Genomic DNA, 21,845 nt, shown 5'->3' on the forward strand with positions numbered 1-21,845 from the left:
AATAAATTAGTATATTTTATTATGTTTTGTTGGGGTCATTATTAAATTTTATGGATTATATAATATTTTGTGGGACCCTTTTTATAATAAAATATGCTATAATAACTAAAAAGTAAGAGAAAAGAAGTAAAAAAATAAAAAAAAAATTACTGAGCGATCTAGGGTCGACCGCTAGAAGTGGAGACAGAACCGGGAGATCTAAACTCCACCGAACGGTCGAGACTCGACCGCTCGGTAACTATTCGACCTAACCTGGCTAAGTGGCAACTAGACCAGTTTGCTTGTTTGCTAGCTCCATGGTGGGTGCAAAACTAGCCACATCCATAGGAACCGACCTTACTCGACCAAAATTTACCAACCCGTCCTAAACAGGGACGGAGCCAGGACTTAAAGGTTGTGGGGTCGAAAAAAATTACTAATATTCACAAAAAAAAATTTTAAACTGAATCAAAAACGTCGTTCGAAATTTTTGCCTTTGTGCGCAAGTTCCACTGCAATTTAGTTCCAAAAGCATTTTCAGCACAGCTTTCTCCTCAACAAAGTAAATTACATGACTAGACTATGATTTGCATATGCGAGTTTTTTCCTTTGAATCCAAGTTTGAGATACCTGCAACAAAGACGAAAGGAGTTCAAAAGCATGACTGTTTAACGAGCTAGCAAACCCATCACACCTAATATACTTATATACAAAAATGTAAAGCTTACCATTTTCGCCAAAATAGATGAACTCATCTCTACATCAACTGCAAAAATCAAAAGACCCATAACCATAAGTCTGCCCAAAAGATGGAGAAAATAAATCATTCATGTAAACCCTACCTGATGCTAATTAATCTATGTTATATCATCTCCCCCATTTCACGTTGTATACTCAAGTACCAACTTACAGCCTCCCTTTGCGTGGCTTCATGATCTGAAAACGGTTCATAATAATGTCATTGACGATGTTATCCATTATTACTTTTTCAACATATGCAAGTAAGCAGTCGTTCAACCACTCATCACCCATTCTATTACGCAATCGAGTCTTCATTATTTTCATAGCAGAAAAGAGTCTTTCTACACTGGCAGTAGCAACCGGTAAGATCAACGCCAATGTCAACAGTAAATAAACCTTTGAATAGACCTTGTCTTTCTTTGTTTCCACCATTTTTCGGGCAAGATCAGTAATTCCATTCAAACTTGAAAACTCAGTGCTTGTTCTCACATCCATAATGTAGTTTTGAAGTTGACCATCGAGTAATACAATGTCAATTTCAGAAAAATCCTTTGGATAAAATTCTGCAAGGCGCTTCAACTTGTCCTTATCAAAAGCAGCAAACGAATCACTCGGACATAAGCAAGCTACACAAAGAAGAAGCTCCGTAGTTGTTTCAGTAAAGCGATCATTCAATTCTCTTAGTTGCAAATCTATAACAGCATTAAATATCCCAATACGGTATTTATGCTCGTTGCTGTTTTCTTGGACATTGTGTTTTGCTCTTCCTTTACCTAAACTAGAATCATTCATACAAACAACCTTAATCTTATGCTGCTCACAAAATGAAGATACTTCACTAAGTAAATCATTCCAACCATTATCCCTCATCTCTTGTAGTCTTGTCTTACAAATCCGAACTAACTTCATGGCATTCACAATATCCTGGTCTTTTCTTTGTAAAGCTTCTGACAAATCATTTGTAACTCCCATAATATTTTTCATCAAATGAAGACGAAAAGCAAAATTATATAACTTCATATGAACCAAAATACCTCTAGCTTCAAATCTCTTATCAGAAGTTTTATCTTTTGAAACTGATCTAAGTACACCCATCACAGCTGAATACAAATTAATCAAGCTAATTAAAGTATTTTGGTGCGAACCCCACCTTGTATCCGCAGCACGCTTGAGGTTCGACTCTTGGTTTAAACCTCGCCCAGTTTCAAGTTCATTGTTGCTAAGAGCTTCAGAAATTTCAGCACCTTTTATTTTTCGAAGTATTTCAAGGCGTTTAGATGATCCTCCAACAACATTAGTCACACAAGTAACTAATGAAAACAAATCCTTGATTTCTGGATCTTTTTTCGCTACACTTACAACAGTTAACTGTAATTGATGAGCAAAGCAATGAATAAAATATGCAGACTCATTTTCATCCAAAATAAGCTTCTTAAGACCATTATACTCACCTTTCATGTTGTTAGCCCCATCATAACCTTGTCCTCGCAACTGGGAAAAACTTAAATTATGCCTCGAAAAGAAATTAGCGATTGTTTTCTTGAGTGAGAGGGCAGTGGTAGTAGCTACATGTTCAATCCCAACAAAGCGCTCAATAACACGTCCTTCTTTCACATACCGTAAAACGATATCCATTTGTTCCTTTGACGAAATATCTTTAGACTCATTAACCAGAATTGAAAAGAATGAATCACCAATGTCTCGAATAATTGCAGCAATTATTTCAAATGAAAAAGCACTTGTAATATCTTTTTGAACATCAGGAGAGGTCAATTTCAGATTTTTCGGTGCATTTTCCATAATATAAGGCTGCAAATATTCTACATTGATGTTACCAAGCCATGCTAAAATCTCAAGAAAATTACCCCGATTTGCAGAATCATCACCTTCGTCATTCCCACGAAATGCAATACCCTGTCTTAGAAGTATTCAGACAATTTGTATTGAAGCCCTCAAACGAATTCCATATTGCCTTCTAGTTTCATCTGTTTGCTTAACAAGTGATGTGTCAATATGTACTTTTTCATCTAACAAGTCTTCACAGGCTTTCCGAGCTTCGCTGTGAGCACTATTTATATCTCCTACATGAACCTGCAGTCTTGATTTCTTACTCCAAGTACAAAATCCTTCATCAGCAAAGTTATTAGCACCACTTGATTTAAACAAGTAACAACATAAACAATATACTCTATCTTTTGATATGTTGTATTCTAGCCAATATTCATGAGCTTTGAACCAAGAATGATTGAACTTTCTACCTTTCCGTGAATTAGGAAATTTATGATTTTTAGGCTGGCACGGCCCATTCTGCAAATATGCCCTTCAAACTTGGTTTCTAACATTTGGATGATAATCCATAATCGGTTTTCGAAGCCCTGGATCCGAAGGGAGGTTTTCCAATTCAACATCAGTTAACAAGTTCACCGCATCACTTTCTTTTAATCTTTTCACTTCATTAGGTAAAGAAGAAGCAAGTTCACCAAGTTCATTTGTACTGCCACTACCTGATCCACCTCGTTTTGAAGGCGATGATAAAATCAACTGTCGCCTTCCTTTTGTAAAACCTCTCCATCGACAATTGAGTTTTCTTCATCATAAATCACGGAATTGGATGCGTAAACCTACATTGACGATTTGATGCTTCAATTAGAACATTGTAAACAAACAAAATATACAAAAATCAAACAAAACAGAACATTGATACTTCATACTTCTATTAAGAACAATATGAATAAAATAAATAAATTTGAGAAAACCCTAAAAATTCAAATAAAAAACAAGGGTGACTCTGATTACTTATGGATTAGCTAGTATTTTAACGAATCTCAGTATATTTATGTAAACTATGATTATAGAGAGGAGGAATTTTGCTTTGATTAAGAAAAGAATAAAAACCCTAACTTCAAAATAACTAAATCCAAACAAACGATGGCATATACTTCAGAATTGAAAATAGAATAAAAAGGAAATCATGGTTAAGCTTCACCTTCACCTGATTTGTGATCGGTATCATTAGCTAACTAATAATATCTTGCGAAAGAGTCGAAGAGATGCATAGAAGAGGTTCTCTTTTTTCTTTCGTGGTCTCCAAAGAGATACTGTCGGTGACTCAGTGAAGATAAAAAACCAATCTAAGCTACTCGGTGGAGTAATAAAAAAAATGGTTATTAGTTTTAACTTTGACCCTTTGAAAATATATAACTTCAAGTGTGCCATTTATATTTGCACCCACAAGAGTCTATTATTACGGAAAAACCAACTCTATTCTTACTAAATTTGAAATTTCAGTGGGTGCAAGCGCCCCCCATTTGCGCTCACATGCCTCCGTCCCTGCCCATTGGTACCCTTAATTTGTACCCTGCGATTAGTCCATCAATGGACATATCAGACACCTGCCCACAAAAAAGCGAGTGTGCCAAACCGTATCCGAGGATAGGGACTTAAGCGCTCACCCCGAGTCATAATGAATTGAGTACAAGTAAAAATAAAAATAATAACTACATTATTAGCTCATTCCAATGATACTCCAAGAAACTATGTATAAGAAATTGAAGCTCGAGAATGCATGTGTAAATAGAAGCTCTAGAAGCTGAGTTGAGTTCAAGCAGTCCCATGCACATGTTTACAGGTGGGGATGTCAGTGATTATATGTTTTGTTTGAAGGGATTCCGAAATTGCACTGAAAGTAAACCGTAAATCAAAGTCGGAGTAGAAGATTTGAAGGAATGACGCCCTATGCAGGTTGGAGTCTAGATGATAAAAGAAGTTTCTAGAATTCCTCCACCGTATAGGAAGTGAAATCCCATGCCTGCTATTCTCTTTCAATACGTACCAACACTCTTCTGAAACCCCACTGCACTGGCACATGATCCTAAGTAATTTAGCGATTGCAATGTATCCATAATAGGGGTCGGTTAGGAGTAAGAAAATGTACTGTAGGGGTCGGTTAGGAGTAAGAAAATGTACTGTAGGTGGCTCCCGAGCCTCGTTGTGAAAGCAGTTCGTTCCGTAGTTTGAGAATCCTGCTGATCCCGATCACTCAGTAATGAAACCGCCGGTCGGGGATGAGTACCTGTCCCTTACGGGAATTGAACCCAGAGAACAAGGCCGTAGGGCGGAGCGAATCCAGAAAGAAAACTTGAAAAGCTAAAAGGATAATACAACAGAACGGATACCGACGCAAATATAACCGAAAAGGTACATATGAGCATTAGAAAAGCCTCACAATATCCTTTATAGACTTCATTCTCCAATTATTAATGACAATTTTAACTCCTACTGTAATAGCGCGTTTAGATACCAGAAACATAAGTCAGAAATAAAACTACTTTATTTCATAAAAAGTAAATTTTTCGACTTATATAAGTTATTTTAAGATTCTCTACCCAAACTAATTTCTTATTTTTTGACTTCTAGAAACCAGAAAGTTATTTCTAGATGCGCATCCAAACACGCTATGATCAAATCTATTTGACTTCGAAAACTAAAACGGAAAATGGTTCATTTGTCCAAATATTTTTAAATCACGGTTCAAATGGACGAGTAAAAAATAGTTTGGGTGAAATGGCCAAAAAAAAATAGTAAGGATGAAACCAGTTTCATCCTAGCTTAAATTTAAAAAATAGCAAGGATGAAACTGGATACATCCTGTGTAAATTAAAAATAAGAAAAAATATTTGAAAATGGGCACGATGAAACTGGTTACATCCTGCCTATTTTTACATTTTTGTCCATTTAAACAGTATCAAAATCTAACTGTCCATTTCACCCAGGAATTGTTGATTTTGGTCTTTTTAACCAATTTTGTGAATTCCGGAAAATGGGTCATTTGTCCAAATATTTTTAAATCACGGTTCAAATGGACGAGTAAAAAATAGTTTGGGTGAAATGGCCAAAAAAAAAATAGTAAGGAAGAAACTGGTTTCATCCTAGCTTAAATTTAAAAAATAGCAAAGATGAAACTGGATACATCCTGTATAAATTAAAAATAAAAAAAAATATTTGAAAATCGGCACGATGAAACTGGTTACATCCTGCCAATTTTTACATTTTTGTCCATTTAACAGTATCAAAATATGACTGTCCATTTCACCCAGAAATTGTTGATTTTGGTCTTTTTAACCAATTTTGTGAAACTAAAATAATTTATTTGAATACCTAAATTCGGTATTATGTTTTTTTTTGTTTTTTTATGGGTACAACTAAATATTTGTGCTCAAATCTACTCATAACATGGTCATGCCCTGAAACCATTCTACGTTGTCCCATTATACATGGTCATACCCATTCTACGTTGTCCCCAGGGTATTCCACGAGTCTTAATAATCTTATCGCGAATAGTTGGCCTATTATACTGTAAAGTTGGTTCCTCTATAAGGCTTATTCCTATGCACATGCCAAAACATGAAATTTGGCATATATGCACTTATTATGGGTATGTCAAACTGCCAAACTCGTATGCCTATATGCTAGGCCTGACATATAGGCATACACGACAGAGTTTCAATCGAGCGATAGAGATTCCATCGCTCGATGGTCTTTTCGTCGCTCGTTGGTCAGTCAATCGTCAGCGCTAGTCAAGCTGTCGCTCGCTTGTATGATTATCGCTGATTAATTCATCATCCAACGGCTACAGTTTTCCACTTCTATAAATACCTAATTTCAAACTCATTTTAACTCACACCAAAATTTTTAAATCTCTATAGAATTTCTCAATCTTTTTCAAATCTAAAACTATTTATATTTTCTTGTGAAATGGATTCACAATCTCAAAGTCAAGGCAAAGCTAAAAAAACCCGAGTCCGTGGTGCAAAATACACCATGGCAGAAGATGAATGTATTTGTCGTAATTATGTTTTTTTACCCAAGATTGTATCGGCGGTGCACAACAACATGGTAACACCATGTGGGATAACATATTTAAGATTTATGAAGAACAAACTATGAACATCAATGGTCGTGATGCGAAAGGATTGTCAGAACACTTCATTGTAATCAACAAGGAAGTGGCCGCTTATGTTGCATTAATAATGCAAGCCAAGAGAAAAAGAAAGGACAATGGTCAGATTGATGTTGATTTTGAAAGAGAAGTTCGTAGAAATTGGACACGAAGACATGGTAATGTTCGCTTTTGAAAGTTGTTATTACATTTTTAAGGGGTTGAACAAATATAATCCAGAATACTTGTCAAATAATCAACAAGTACCTGAAAAGGTCACCATATAATTCTTCTCCATCAACACCAAATTGTTCACCATTTTCTTCAGGTTCATCAAATTATTCACCAGATACCCCAACAAGCTCAAATGCCAACAAAGTTTTCGATAATTATGTTGAGGGTAATACTAAGGGAAAACTTCCAGGGAGGAACGACACAAAAATGGCAAAACAAATAGCTCTATAAGAAGGGAGTTCCGGAGGATTTAACATGGCGGAGTTTATGGAACATCAAAAGACCATCGAGAAGCAAATATCAATTAATAGGAAATTTCAAAACCGGGAAAGTAAGAAAAGTCGTCTTTCCCAAGAAAAATTTGGGTTTGACTATGACAAGCATAACATTCTTCAAGCTAACACTTCAATTATGAACGCCCAACAAAAACATGTATGGAAAATCGAATTTGACAGGATTCAAGCACAGATTGAAAAGCAAGATGGATTTACTAACAACCAACCCAATGATGATGATGATGATGATGATGATGATGGAACTGATGATGAGTATGATGTAGTAGTTCCTCTGAATGATTAATGTATAAGTTTAAGTTTTAATGTTTTAGTTTAAATTTAGCAGTTTAAGTTTGTTTTCAATTAATTAATTAGAAATATTTCTTAATTAAGTTTTTCTTCATTTAATAATAACAATACAACTTAAGGAAAAAAATTAACATAACTTAAATAACTTAAAGATTAAAAATAAATAACTAAAGAAAAAAAAATCATTGTCTTCCATGCTTGCCCAAAGATTCAATCTCAGATCATCTCTTAATTGGTCATACAAATTTCAGTTCTGAATGTAGTTAGTCATTTGACCATAATTCCTTGCAGGGAAGCCTTTTTCTGGTCGAATCTCCGGCCTCAAATCTTCATCTTCGTAATTAATCCAATTCAAATCACGACGGGTTTCCTGAATTATCATGTTATGAAGAATTATGCATGTGAGCATAGTCTTGTGCATTTCACGAGGACTCAACCCAAGATATGGGCCACAAATGATAGCGAACTTCTTCTTCAAAATTCCAAAACCGCATTCCACATCCTTCCTCAATGCAATTTGGGCATCGTTAAAATGTCGGTATGAACGACCCAATGGACCAACAGGAGGCTGACAGTAGCACTGAACCAAGGTGGATCATTTTGGGTAGATACCATCCGCAAGATAATAGCCATGAGTGTACTGATGGTCGTTGATCATGAAACAGACAGATGGAGAAATTCCATACTTCAAATCTTCAAACAGAGGCGACTTGTGCAAAACATTAATATCATTTTGTGAACCCGGAAGACTAAAAAAAGCGTGCCATATCCAACAATCATAAGAAGCAGCAGCTTCAAGGACAACTGTTGGTTTTGCATAATGACCCTTATATTGACCGACCAATATATAAGGCATCCTTGCCATACCCAATGCATAAAATCGAGACTACCTAGCATTCCTAGGAATCCGCTGTCCTCATTCTCCCTCAATATTTATCTAACATCTTCGTCGGTTGGTTTTCGTAAATATGTTGGACCAAAATGATTAATCATTACTTCACGAAACAATTAAAGGTAAGTGTATTAAGTTGTTTTACCCATACGAAGGTACTCATCGTTCGCATCCGCTGGAGTGCCATAACCTAGAATCCTTAAAGCCGAAGTAACTTTTTGTTCAGGACTATGACCTCTAATATTCAGTGCATCAAATTGATAATTGAATAGAGGTTCTACTCGACAAAGTTCTTCAATAATCTTTTTCACCAGATGATGAGACATGCGGAATCGACCTTTAAAATTTTGATCAGAGTACACACAATTTGGAAGAAAATAATCGTGCATCATTCTTCCTTTTTTTATGTGTCCATTTTACCCATATTAATTTTTACTCGTCCATTTGAACATGTTTTAAAAATATTTGGACAAATAACTCATTTTCCGAAATTTATTTTCCTCCGATATCATTTGTTTCCCGAAGACTAGTTGTTTCATTTCCCATATAGCTTCTTAACTGAATTTAAAGTCTTGAATATCCCGTTCTATCCACCAAGTTTATCTTTCCAGACATAAAACTTCTTGGGATAAGATATATGTAGCTAGTTAGACAGGAAAACGGTGTGCAAATTCCCATAATAATTACATGATAAATGAAGTTTTCCTTTCTTTGAAAAGTTTTGTTAGTCATTTTGTATGTGTTTTAACCATATTCTATCTTTGAATATCTCATGTGATCGAGTTAGCAAATAAGAAATGCCGTTTTTAATTTACCTGGAAACACATATCTTTGAGCAAATTAGTGTTTGGGATGTAAATTTGGGTACCGTTTATTGTTTGGGTTCTAAATTTCCCTTTTGATGGTTTGGGGTCGCTTGACCATCAGTTGACCGATCAATAGTCAAATAGTCCGACCTTTTATTTACAAAAGTACCATTGCGTCTTCCGATGTGCATTGACCGATTATTTTTTTCACAAAATTGGTTAAAAAGACCAAAATCAATAATTCCTGGGTGAAAAGGACACTTAGATTTTGATACTGTTTAAATGGACAAAAATGTAAAAATAGCCAGGATGTAAATAATTTCATCCTGCCAATTTTCAAATACTTTTTCTTATTTTTTAATTTACACAGGATGCATCCAGTTTCATCCTCACTATATTTTAAGTTTAAGCCAGGATGAATCCAGCTTCATCCTTGCTAATTTTTTTTGTCCATTTCACCCATATTAATTTTTACTCGTCCATTTGAACCATGTTTTAAAAATATTTGAACAAATGACCTATTTTCCGTATTTTTTTTTCTCTTTCAGAGAACTCTTTTGCCGGGACACCTCCATACCCATCAGCAGTTTAGACCGAACACTTCATTTTGCCACCTTCTACCATCATCACCTCTTCCATCGAGACCCATCAAAGAGTTGGAACTAACCACGCATTAACACTATGCAAGAGTTTGAAATCCTTTAAACTTCCCTCTCCGAAAACAGAGATCGTTTGTAGGAAAGATTGGATTATTAATGATCAAGAAGAATCGACTGTTTTGGAAATCATCAATTTTTTCAATTCAGGAGTCTAGTCTAAAAAGTTGAACCTCATTCATCAACATAATCCCAAGTTTAAATCAAAATCAGGCCCTAATTTCTACACTTTGCAACAAAACCTAAATTACCAAACCTTAGCCTCTACAAAATATAAACAAATTGATCAATTTTGAAGCTTTGACTAAATTAATGTTGGGATGATTTTGTATATCAGGTTTGATTAGGAACGATAAAGAAGTTTGGGTACTCTAGACTTAAAAGGAATTTTGGGATGATGTTCTGTTCAAGGGAATCTTGAAAAAGGACAAATTCACGGGCTTACAACAACACGATTAAAGAAAGGACTACAATATTTAGTGAACATTTTTTTTTTTTTGATACGGTAACCTGATTCAGAGCCCCTATCCGAACTCAGCCAGTTGGACTGGCCCCATTGCCAGATCCAACACCGCTAAACCCACTGTATAACTAATTTACTACAAATTTTTACGGTGACGGGGATTGAATTCCTGACTTCCTCCTTACTGGAGTTAATGGGATACCACTGAGCTATGTTCTTCGACCCGATATTTAGTGAATATTGTTGAACGATGTTAGTGTTGAAAAGACAGAGTGGCATTTCTGTAAATAAAAGGTCAAACTATTTAACTGTTGACAGGTCAACTGCCGGTCAAGCAACCAAAATCATCAACGGACAAACTTAGGACTCAAACACGAAATGGTACCAGAACTTACAACCCAAATACTAGTTTTCTTCATATCTTTAAACGGCCATGGTTGAACTTCCAAAATATCATGTAAATTATGCTCCTCGGTATTTATCAATTTTGTTCCTATCCATGTTTTTTTTCCTTGATCAAATTACAAACAAATGCTCAAATAAAAAAGGTGATGAGATCAAGAAAAGCCATAGATCCTATGGGTAACTTCGCTCCTCCAAAGTCCGAAGTATTTCATACACTCCTTCGGCTGAAGGAGTGGTTGGTAATGGACATTAGCTAACAATATGCCGTGTGAGAGAACAGACAATATACGAGTGATAATTTACCGTTTGAGGATCGACCCCTAATCAAAATAGCGTTTTTCACGGAGATTCTCTCTCATGGCGATTTTCACCATTGTGGTTTTTGATCTCAGCCTCCTAATCGATTCAATCCTAATCGATTCAATCCTAGTGATTTGATTCAGTTTAGGAGTGTGCTACACTGAACTTCTTCGACGTCTAAAGACGAATCTTTTGATCTTTCACCTTGGGGGCGAGATTTATGGGTTAATAGAGATCTTATTTTCCATTAGCTTTTTCCTTCAAGTTGTTCTTATTTTATCTTACAATTTTCATTATGAAGTCTTCAACAACTGTTCTTTTTGAATCAAAATCTTTTGAATTATCTTGGTCTCTCAAAGGAAAACACAAAGAGATAAAAGTTCTGGAGAGATATAAAGGTTACCAAAATTGGATTTTTATTCTTGCTGAAGCTATTGATTGGGTTTTTACTTCTACTTTAGAAGCCGTGAAAATGATTCCTAAAAAGAATCAGAAGTGGTCTAGAAGATTTAACCAGGTAGTAACTCTTTTGGAATTGCTATCTAACAAAAATGGTAGTTATCTCAAAATCACTCGCACATCTCCGGATTCTTTTCAAATATTTGTTTCCATACCAAGTGGTCTAGGCGGTGCAGTCTGGAGCAGTTTTTGGTCATCTGTTGCAAAAAAAACCTCAGGTTCTTGCAGAGAAAGTATCAAAGCCTCCTGTGGATGTGATGAACAGATGGCAGCCAATTCCACCTCCACCTGATTCGCTGTTAAATCCAATGATGATGAATTCTAGTATCTTGGTTTGGCAGTATCCATTCAAAACTATAACATTGAATGGGCGAAGATCGCAAGGGGTATTTCAAATTTTTATAAATGGGGTAAAATTAATCTTTGCAATATCAACGGGAAACTGGCTTTTTTCAAAGTGGATTCTCAGAAAATTTATACTATGTTTTATGTTCCTCAATCACTAAGTGTGGGCAATTCTCAAATCATAATCAGACATTGGAAGCAGGAAGATGCTTATATCAGAAGGGAATTTTCATCGACTGAGCAACATTGGATTGGCATAAGGGGACTTCCATTACATCTCTGGACTAGAAGTTCATTCGAATCAATTTTTCATCCTTGGGGAAGAGTGGTCGACATTCATCCATCCACTAACAATCTGTCTAAAACTAACAGCAGTAAGGTTAAGGTATATGGTGATCTACATAAAATCCCTGCTGCTGTTAAATTTCAAGGTTTTTGGCTGAGCATTGAATGGATTCAGGATGATTTCCTGCTTGATCATGATCTAAATAAGAATCTAAGATCTGTAACTATGATGGCGGATACTAGTCAACGAATCCCCTTTTCTCGGGAACATATTTCATCTAATCAATCCGTAAATTCAGCCTCGCACTAAAGCGGAAACTCAATAGCTGCAATTTCTCCTTCTAGTATGGAAAATATACCTCAATATATTTTGAATTCAAATTGGGCGAATTCTTCGACGCCAAGTTTGAATATTGAAGTTTTTTCCCCAGTGGCCACGTTGTTGTTAAGGGGCAGCTCAATTACTCCTGACCAACTGATCCATCTGACTAAGGGTTACTGTTAAACTCAACTGATCCACACTCTTGGGTAACAGTAATGAGGAAAAAAAGGAAAGTTGTAGGTCAAAATTTGGGGCACTTGGTGGGTTTTCTTCCCAAGACGTACAACACTCAGAATCTATGAATCACCGTGACTTGGCTGTTTCGTTTGCGTGTATATCAGGTCTTCACCAGTCCAGGATTCATTGATCTCAGAGTCAAGAGAAAATGTTGAGCAAAACTCACTCTGTTCTGTCTCGCGTGCGTGTCAATCAGACGTGGGTGGAGTTAATGGTTCACATTTTTATTTTGGTTCCTTGTCTTTTAATCAGGCTAATTCTTCCCCACAGAATTATGCTCAAATTTTCAAAATTCAAATGCTACTAAAGGCACCGATGCAGCTGACACAGTGCTTATTCCAAAAAATATAGCCGTTGAATGTAAAAACTCAATCAATCCATCTCAGGAGATTGAAATTCAAAAATGGTAGATTTTCATATCTCTTTATATAGACAATTGGGTATTAATTGCGACAATATATATTCTTGCAATATCTATAGGAATTTCTTTCTGAAGCTAAAGAGGTCAGAGGAGAGTAATATCCAAACTACATTTGAAGATTTAGATGGATTGGATGATTGTGATTCTGCATACGAGGAAGAATTTGTTCAAGATACTTTTGATTCTTCTAGGGATAATTTGTCAAATGGATCTTAACATCATGTCATGGAATATTAGGGGCTTGAATGATGAGTTAAAAATTCAGGAAGTAAGACAAGCTATAAGGAAAAATAGAGTTTCTATTTGCACTATTCAAGAATCAAAAATGGAAGTAGTGAATGAGGCTTTAATAAGATCTTTGTGGGGCAGTAACAATTTTGAATATGCTTATTTACCTTCTGAAGGTAATTCTGGAGGTATCATTACTTTATGGAATGGTGGCGCACTACACCAATTTAGTGTTTCGCAACGGTAACTGGAAGTTGCAAAACGTGGTCGCAACAATTTAGTCCTGTTACGAAAGTCGATGTTGCAATATTTCGCAACGGCTCACATCGCAACTGTTTCAAACTGTTGTGTAATAGATGGTCGTAGCAGTTGTAAATAGTTGCGAACTGCAATTTCGCAACAGGTTTCTGCAGTTGCGAAATATTTGTAACATCAAAAAAATAGTGGTTTTGACCGGTCAATACCAGGTCAATATTAGAGTTCCCAGTAGCAAAAATCGAGTTTCCCATGTTCATTTGAAAATCTAATTAATCCAATAAAAGTATCAAGAAAGTGTTCTTAGAGTTAGTTCACCATGATAAAGTCATACACAAAGTATGAAGCACATTACAAAAATCATATGAAGGATTGTCATGTGGATAAATTTATAAATTCAGTATCACATCAAGGTTATTACATAACAATTTCAGGGGAAAAGAACTCACATTCTTTCGAACTACGGAAACCATCTACCTAGGTGAAAATTTCTACTGCATGAGGCATGCCCAAAGGTTGAAGTTTAAGTTGTCACCATGGATTGTGATGCATTTCTACTGGAACCAGCAAAAGCAATGTGCTAGATCTCGCAGGCCACTTTCACTTAAGATGCTCAAATCTACAACAAACAATGAACAAACTTACTATTAGTATTCGACATGCGAAATGAGAATACTACCGTTTTACTCGCTATAAATGTGAATGCCTAATCCTAAACACCACGCACTGTGTCAGTAAAAACAACACAGAGGTGATAACAAAGTGATATGAAGGTGTTGAGCGTGCATAACTAGGTGAAGGGCCATCTATGTTACTTTGAAGTTCCTGAATTAAGTGCTTCCACTTTCGCACAGGAAGATATTTCTTAGTCTTTAAAAGGCACCAAAAAGAGAATGTAATGACACTGGCATATACATGTGCGAATAAGAAAGGGTGGCATCAATTTAGTGCAACGATGTAGAAAGATATTCCGGGAGAGAGAGAGGTAGGAAGAGCATCTACTTACATTGCTTTTCGGATATCCTTCATTGCAGCAGCTCCACTTCTTAATGCATCAACAGTCTCTATTGTAGCTTTTGCTCCTACCAACATAATCATCTAAATTTAGGACAATGGTAAATCTAGATTAGAATCTATATAGGAAATGGGTTCACTAAGACCAGTATTTGATATTTGCTAATAGCGAACCATATGCACCTGATCATGAATTCACAATTTGAAGCCAAATTAGCAAACCAAAGAAACAACAGGTGGTAGTGGAATGAAGGACTGGTGGTGCAGTGGTGGCGTATGGACTTGGAGTTATTCATTCCCCTGCTCCGCCATGTATTCATAGCAAACCTGGACACAATGATCAGTTTTTCTCCAACGGTGAGTACCATGTCTTGAAAAGATCAGGGTTCTTATCAGCCTGTTTAAGCATGAGAATGTGAGCAAAAGAAATTAATATAGTTTGTTACCTACACGAGAATGAGAAAACTGTAGCTCCCCCTAATCTAGCATCTAATTAATCCAAGATATTATCTAAATAAGAGGCACTAAAAATCTAAATCATTTACTTAAACATTCAATTAAGAAATCCGCTACAAAATTTTACCCAAAACTAGCCCCACTCAGAAATATACATATACAAGAACTCCTCTCTAATGATACATATACAATAGTCATTTGGTTTGCAAACATAATAAATATAACAAAAGTTAACTAATTAACGAAGTCAATTCCTCGAAGCTTCCGCTGCGCAACTTTGATCTGTCTCTGAAACTGAAAGTGGGAATGGGTGAGCACATCATCCCTAAAAGGGGTTCCCTGTAGGAATAAAATTTAACTTTTAATTAATCATTGGCATGATTTGGAAAACAATACATGTTTCCCCAAACATTAAAAGACAACCAAACCACTAAAATAAACAATCATTGTATATGGACCTAAACTCCTTTTTTAGTTTATGTTGTGACATTTACACACCTGATAAATTTCTGTGGTGATATTTACACACCGTAATACTGATGGCCGTTACCACCTAGATAGTATGTGGGTGAATGTACACACCCGTAATATTGATGACAATTCCACACCGAATGAAGCACAAAAGTAAAATAACGAAGGAGCGTATCCAATATACCATAGTTGGAAATTCTCATTTCCCAAAGACAATCATAAAGACAAACAAAGCATTACATTTCCTTTCCATGCCCTGGAAAGATTGAAAGAGATAACAGAACTTTCGGAATTTAAAACTAAACAATGCAAGGAATACACAATCAGATAATGCATGAATTTGTTAAACATAAACTTTGGTAAAAGAAAACAACATCATTCGCAAAAGAGTTAAATATAAATTCCCACCTCTTTTGATGACAAGCCACGCCTACCTCGAGATCCATGATCCATTGGTTAATCCTTTGAATCGATCGTTGTTAATACAGACTAACTATTAATCACACAAGAACTCTAAGAGTTTAGCCAAAAAGGCTCACACAAAGAATCATACAAATCCAACTAACGGTTTTAAGCCCACTTATGGTTCTATTTCTTTTATTTATCCACCTTTAGCATAACTAAGTGTTTACTTAGGTTGATTCTATAGTCCATAGATAAGTCTTATGAATATCTAGAACTTTGTAAAAGGAATCAAAGGCTAAATCAGATCATAAGAGTCCAAAACATCAAAATAGGAAACCAACCATAAGCCCAAGCCCAACAAACCATCTCCTTAAACTAAGACCTGGTCCATCTGGGTCAACTGACAGTCAACGTCAATAGTCAAGCCAAGGTCCTGGTCAAATGGTCAAACTCCACTGAGTCAGATGAGTCTACTCAGTCAGATGTCTAAGTCAGTCTAAGTCAGATCAAATGTCTAACTCGGTCAAAACAGGGAAACCAGTAGTCACAACGACTCAAATCAGTCAGACTAACTGAGTCAGCTACACAATCTAGTCTGACTAGGATGACTAACATGCATACTTCTATGCTGACCAAGTTCAACTCTATTTCTTATATTCTCAACTTCAAGATTAACAAAGCAACTTTAATTCAATATATGACAACTGTGAATCTCAATTACAAATGCAAACTAATTTTACCTGCAATTACAGTAGCAGCAGTCTTCCAAAGAGATTATCCAACTGTGATTTTATACATCACTCATATACCATTCCTACTCTCCCAACTCAAGATACAACAATACTCTACACCACCAGTTACATCCTTTCAGGAAATGCTCATTTCATCCCTATCACAGACTGTCTCAAATCAAATTACATTACCCACTAGTAAACCATAATATCATAACCACCACAACCCATTCAGTTCAACTTCTCCAAGTCACAGCAATTGTGACTTCACTGTCACAGCAGCATCACCATTTGTAATACCTAATTCTCAATCCTGCAACATCAATTCAACCATCATATTTTCTGCAATCACTCATGTAACAACACCAAACACCTTTAGTTATTAAACTCCACCAGTCACCATCTGCAAGACTAGTCCAGTATCTGTCGCAACTAAATCCATACCCAAACCCACATCAACCTCGTCCAGTACATCATCTCAAACCATCACCATCAGTTAAGGACATCACCACCATATTTCACTTGAGGTCTTAAGTCTCATTCAATACCTCTACTAATCTCAGCTTCAGAAATACAAGCCAAACAAATTACCAACTCAACCAATTAATCAATACTATGTCAATTCCTCTAATTCAGTTTATACCCATCATTACAATTTGAATTCCCATCCTTCTAATCATCCCTATGGAACATAAATTTCAACTCCAATCTCGGTCATCCAACTTGAAACTCGAACTCTTAAATTGGGGAGAACAGGACAAACCCGAGTTCTCAAATTTACAATTAAACTGAAATTAAAGCTCCATATAATTGATTCTTCTTCAATCTAAACAGACTCATCTAACATTCATCATATATTATCCAATTTACAAGAAACAAATTCAAATTGAAGAACCCTAATTTACCTGGTTTTGTGATTCTTCATCAGAATAGCCTCCATTCGGTAATTCAACAACAACCCCTCTTAATTATTATCGATCATCGACCCCATAAACTTAATCGACTCCAAACAACCTCAAATCAGATGAAACCCTAATATTTCCTATCTACTGTTCATCACGATTCACAACCACACTTTCTTCTTCTTAATTCCCTGATACATGAACACCTCCTTCATATAAACAGCATCACCAATCAACTTTCTTGAATTTACTCTCAAAATCGTTACTCGACTAAAGAACAGAGAAAACAGAGAAGAGAAGAAGGAAAAGAAGAAGAAAGAAGAAGGAAAGAGAAGAAGGAAAGAGAAAATGAATTTCTCTTCGATCGGTTTAGGGATAAGACAAATGGAGAACACTAATCAACCCACCTTCTTTGATAAGGGAAGCCCATGTCGGTTCGAGTACAAAAAGACTAATTTGCCCTTCATAGTAATCTGTTGATATCTACTTCGTCTGGTATTCGAATAAAACATTTGAGTAGTCCATTTCGCATAACTTTTCAATATCTAACCAATGGTACTATTTTCGTATCTAGTTCGTTATTGGATAAATTTCCATTAATTAACGTCCGTGTTAAACTAAACGAGTTATTAGCGGCCAAATCATATCTTGACTAGTCTAATAGCGTTGACGTGCTTTAGGGTCCTTACAAAAACAATATAAAACATCAATAGAAAGTCAAAATTTTTAAGCATCGAGTATGTTCTTTCACTTAAACTCTAACAATAAACCGCAGCAATGGCCAACAAAGATGCCTTATGAAATCCTCAACTCTATAGTCTATACCATCCAAAGACAGCAAACACCCAAATCTCTTCATACTTAAACCAAAATTTGAAGAACCAAATAAACCCAAACCATACATAAAACCCTAGCTCTATAACATTAAATCATCAGATAAAGTAAAAGCCACATCATTATCTTCGATTAGCAACTTCAGAATCTTCTTCAGCCAGAGAATTGTGCAAGTCAGCCTTGTATTCCAATATCGCTTTCCCCAATTTCATCCCATATTTCTTGATCCAAATCAATATTTAATCAAAACTCCTATTTTGTAATAACTCAAATCACATATAGAAGATCAATAAACACAAATTAAACGACATTATTCATGACTCTCTATTAGACATAGCAAGAGATCCTATGGAATTTTTTTCTGGAAAAACCTGTCGCTTCATCTCCTCATCTGTCTGTAACTGAAATATGTGAACAACATCACTGACTACGCAGGTACCACTTCATCAGGTCAAGAAAAAAGTTCTGGCCTTTACATTTAATCACCTGGTGAATACATACATACAACTATACGACTGAAATAAGAAAGAACAAGGACGGGGAAAAAGGCTCTTGGACTTGAAAGATATAATTGTACCTTGTCGACATGAGGATCAGATATGCTAAAGGAGCATCAATTTCAGGAGTTAATCCATTTACAATGTTGAGTACACCAGAAGGTAGACCAACTTCTCTTCAGATATCTCCCAACTATAAACAAGTACTAAGAAAAGGAATATGCAATGAGCTAGTCGGGACAAGTAAAAATACTCACGAGCACGCTTACAAATAGAAACTGAAAAAAGAAGAAACATTTCACATTTACCGCAGAAGAAAGGAATATTCATATACTCCTGCAAATCACAAAGAAATATGAAACCACACAATTTAACCAAAAACAACATTCACACACTAAATTACTAGATTTTAAACCACATAATAACACCTGTTCCGATATCTTCAGTGAGTATCTGAACAAGAGACTTTGTAAACCTAATCTGTTTGACACAAAATCCTATAAAAGGGTACGTAGATTGCATAATCAATGTTAAGAAGATGAGTGTCTAATCTAAAGTACCAGAAAAAAAAAGTTGCGTAATTGCAAACTGATTTCGAATACAGGGACAAAAAAGTGGCAAACCTAGACTTCAAGCAAAGGTTCTGAAAGACAAGCTAAAGCTAAACGGTTGCTTCCCGCTTCTGCACAAAACAAAACATTTATATTTGTCGTCTAATGAGATTTAGGTAGGCATGCACACTTAGTTCAATATATGGTACATAAATCACAGAGAAAAACTTACCCACACTCTTGAGGCATGCTAGTGTGGTGAAAACCAACACAAAGAACCGCCCATTCCACCAATGCACACCAAACCATCCTTTTCAGATACCAGAGTGATGTGTTTCACTTGCAGATGTTCCAGAAATTGCATCACCTTAAGTTCCAGATCAAAAAACATACACGCGTTAAAAGAAGATACAATTAACAACTATCATTCACACTCATGAATCCATGATCATAACAACATAGAGTAACAAAATGAAGGCAACATGCAGCTCAAATAGGTAATCAAGAACACCAGAAATTGCCATACCTATGATAAGCATTCCAACATTGTGAACAACACACGCCTGCAATGCAGTCCTCCCAAACTTTCCAAATGTCTCTCCCATAAGTAAGGCTGCACAGGAACCGGACCGGAACCGGTGAACCGCACCAGAACCGGGAAAAAACAATCGGAACCGGACTGGTACCGGAACAACAAGTACAGGGAACGAGAATGGAGTAGGGAACCGGCTCTGTACCGGTACAGGTAATCGGTTCAAGATTCCCGGCCTGTACCGGACCATATAAACCGGTTAATATCAACCGTTGATATTTCTATTAGAATTTAATCGTAGCCGTCCATAGTAGGTTTTGAGAGATATACATAAAATATGTCGAGCAGAATTCATTCATCATTTTCTTCTTCTTATTCTCTGGAGAGGAGCCGATCGTCTCTTTTTCTTCTTCTCAGGGTCGATTTGAGATCTACTTTCACTTCTTTTTCACCATCTTTGATCAGGTACTATTGATCTATTATTGTTCTTATTTTTCTCTAAATTAATTGACTACTTGCATGTTTGAATTTCAATTGGATTGGTTTAGGGTTTTATTTTTAAGTAAACCCTTGTTCTGTTGATATAAAGAGATTCAGTATGTGTTTGAGATTGATTTAAGGTTTGATTTGAGATTGCCTTTGGATTCATAATTTCTCTCTATTTTACTTTGTTTTCATTTTCCAGAAATCACTCATTGATATTGATGTTATGCTCGTTTCCAGTGACATGAATGAATTTATGGGTGCTTGCTATTAATCATGCAAATGAAAGCAAAGTTAGCCCCTTTGGGTGAAATCAGCGGCGGAAGGAACTATGATTTCAAATCGGAGATGGAGATGTATACATGGGTGTTGTCTGCTGTCATATCTGCAATAGGTTTTCAAAAAAAGAAGCTAATTTGGTTTTGGAAGGTCCATGCGTTCTGAATTTGGTGAAACTAACATCAGGAGGTTGTCTAATGATCATGATTTAGGTGTATTAAAACTGCAGGAAAGAAAGGGTTTTGTTTGATTCAAATTTAATGGTTTCGATATATGAAATTAATTTGGGGTTTTGATTTGTATCAATAAGTATGGTATTTTGTTTGATCTTGATTAGTAAAACTTGATATATTTTTGTGTTTTTGGATCCTGAAAACACTTTTGGAATAGGGAAAAACCTGGTACCGGTCTTACAGGTATAGGTACAAGTCCTGGTACAGGTACAGGTACCGGACTTCAAAATGAGGTACCGGTCAACACCAGGTACATGGACCGGTTCCATAAGAAAACCGGACCGTACCGGCCCTTGTGCAGCCTTACCCATAAGCTCTTCATAGAAACTTTTTTTCCTGCTTTACTAAAACTCAACAACATCTCGGTCAAACACTCACAGTATCATTACAAAAATGCCATGAATACTATCATTAGGATCCCGGGGACAAGTCCAAAAACCTTCATAGTAGCAGTAAAGCCATAATACTATCATTAGGATCCCTTCCATGAATACTATCATTAAGAAATAAGTGGGGAGCACATTCAGTACAAATAACAAACCAGCATAACTGAATTTAAGATGCATAAAATGCAGAGAAAACATTTATGTCAGAGAAAATGAAGAAAATACAAGCACGATAATATACTTGTACACAAATTCCTGCAATAAGAAGTCGGGGAAGGAACCTCGCCACTGAAATCCATATGTGGTTCTTCTTTTAGCAACTCCTCATCCTCCTTGTATACATCCAAAGCAAGAGACTTTGGATGGCTCCTGTGATATAAAAATATCCAAATTTTGATGATACAACTTAATGAAAGAAATTTAATTCAAATGAGTAAGAAAAATTACCTCAAAAAACAAACTCAATCTTCTTCTTTTAGTTTCTCACCATCAGTTTCATCTTTTTCATCTGTAATTCAAAT

At 35.9% G+C, this 21,845-nt stretch overlaps 1 protein-coding gene across 1 annotated transcript; it reads right to left on the reverse strand.

Moving 5' to 3' along the window:
* Positions 1-546: 546 nt before the first annotated feature.
* Positions 547-14,648, reverse strand: LOC113326505 (zinc finger MYM-type protein 1-like). The gene is made up of 5 exons (XM_026574222.1): positions 14,557-14,648; positions 2,740-2,872; positions 890-2,634; positions 708-777; positions 547-609 (listed from the first exon to the last, which is right to left on the reverse strand). The coding sequence occupies exons 1-5, from the start codon at positions 14,646-14,648 to the stop codon at positions 547-549; spliced, it is 2,103 nt and encodes a 700-aa protein (XP_026430007.1).
* Positions 14,649-21,845: the final 7,197 nt, after the last annotated feature.

This window comes from Papaver somniferum, unplaced genomic scaffold (genome assembly GCF_003573695.1).
Source record: "Papaver somniferum cultivar HN1 unplaced genomic scaffold, ASM357369v1 unplaced-scaffold_10, whole genome shotgun sequence".
NCBI lineage: Eukaryota > Viridiplantae > Streptophyta > Magnoliopsida > Ranunculales > Papaveraceae > Papaver > Papaver somniferum.

Bases quoted from the DNA above. Each gene is read 5' to 3' on its own strand.
- LOC113326505 (XM_026574222.1), bottom strand. From the start codon at position 14,648: ATGATTATGTTGGTAGGAGCAAAAGCTACAATAGAGACTGTTGATGCA. The intron at 2,873-14,556 runs GTAAGTAGATGC...GTTTAAATCAAG, and splicing joins AAGGATATCCGAAAAGCAAT to TGGTGCTAATAACTTTGCTG. The intron at 610-707 runs GTAAGCTTTACA...TCTTTGTTGCAG, and splicing joins CATCTATTTTGGCGAAAATG to GTATCTCAAACTTGGATTCA.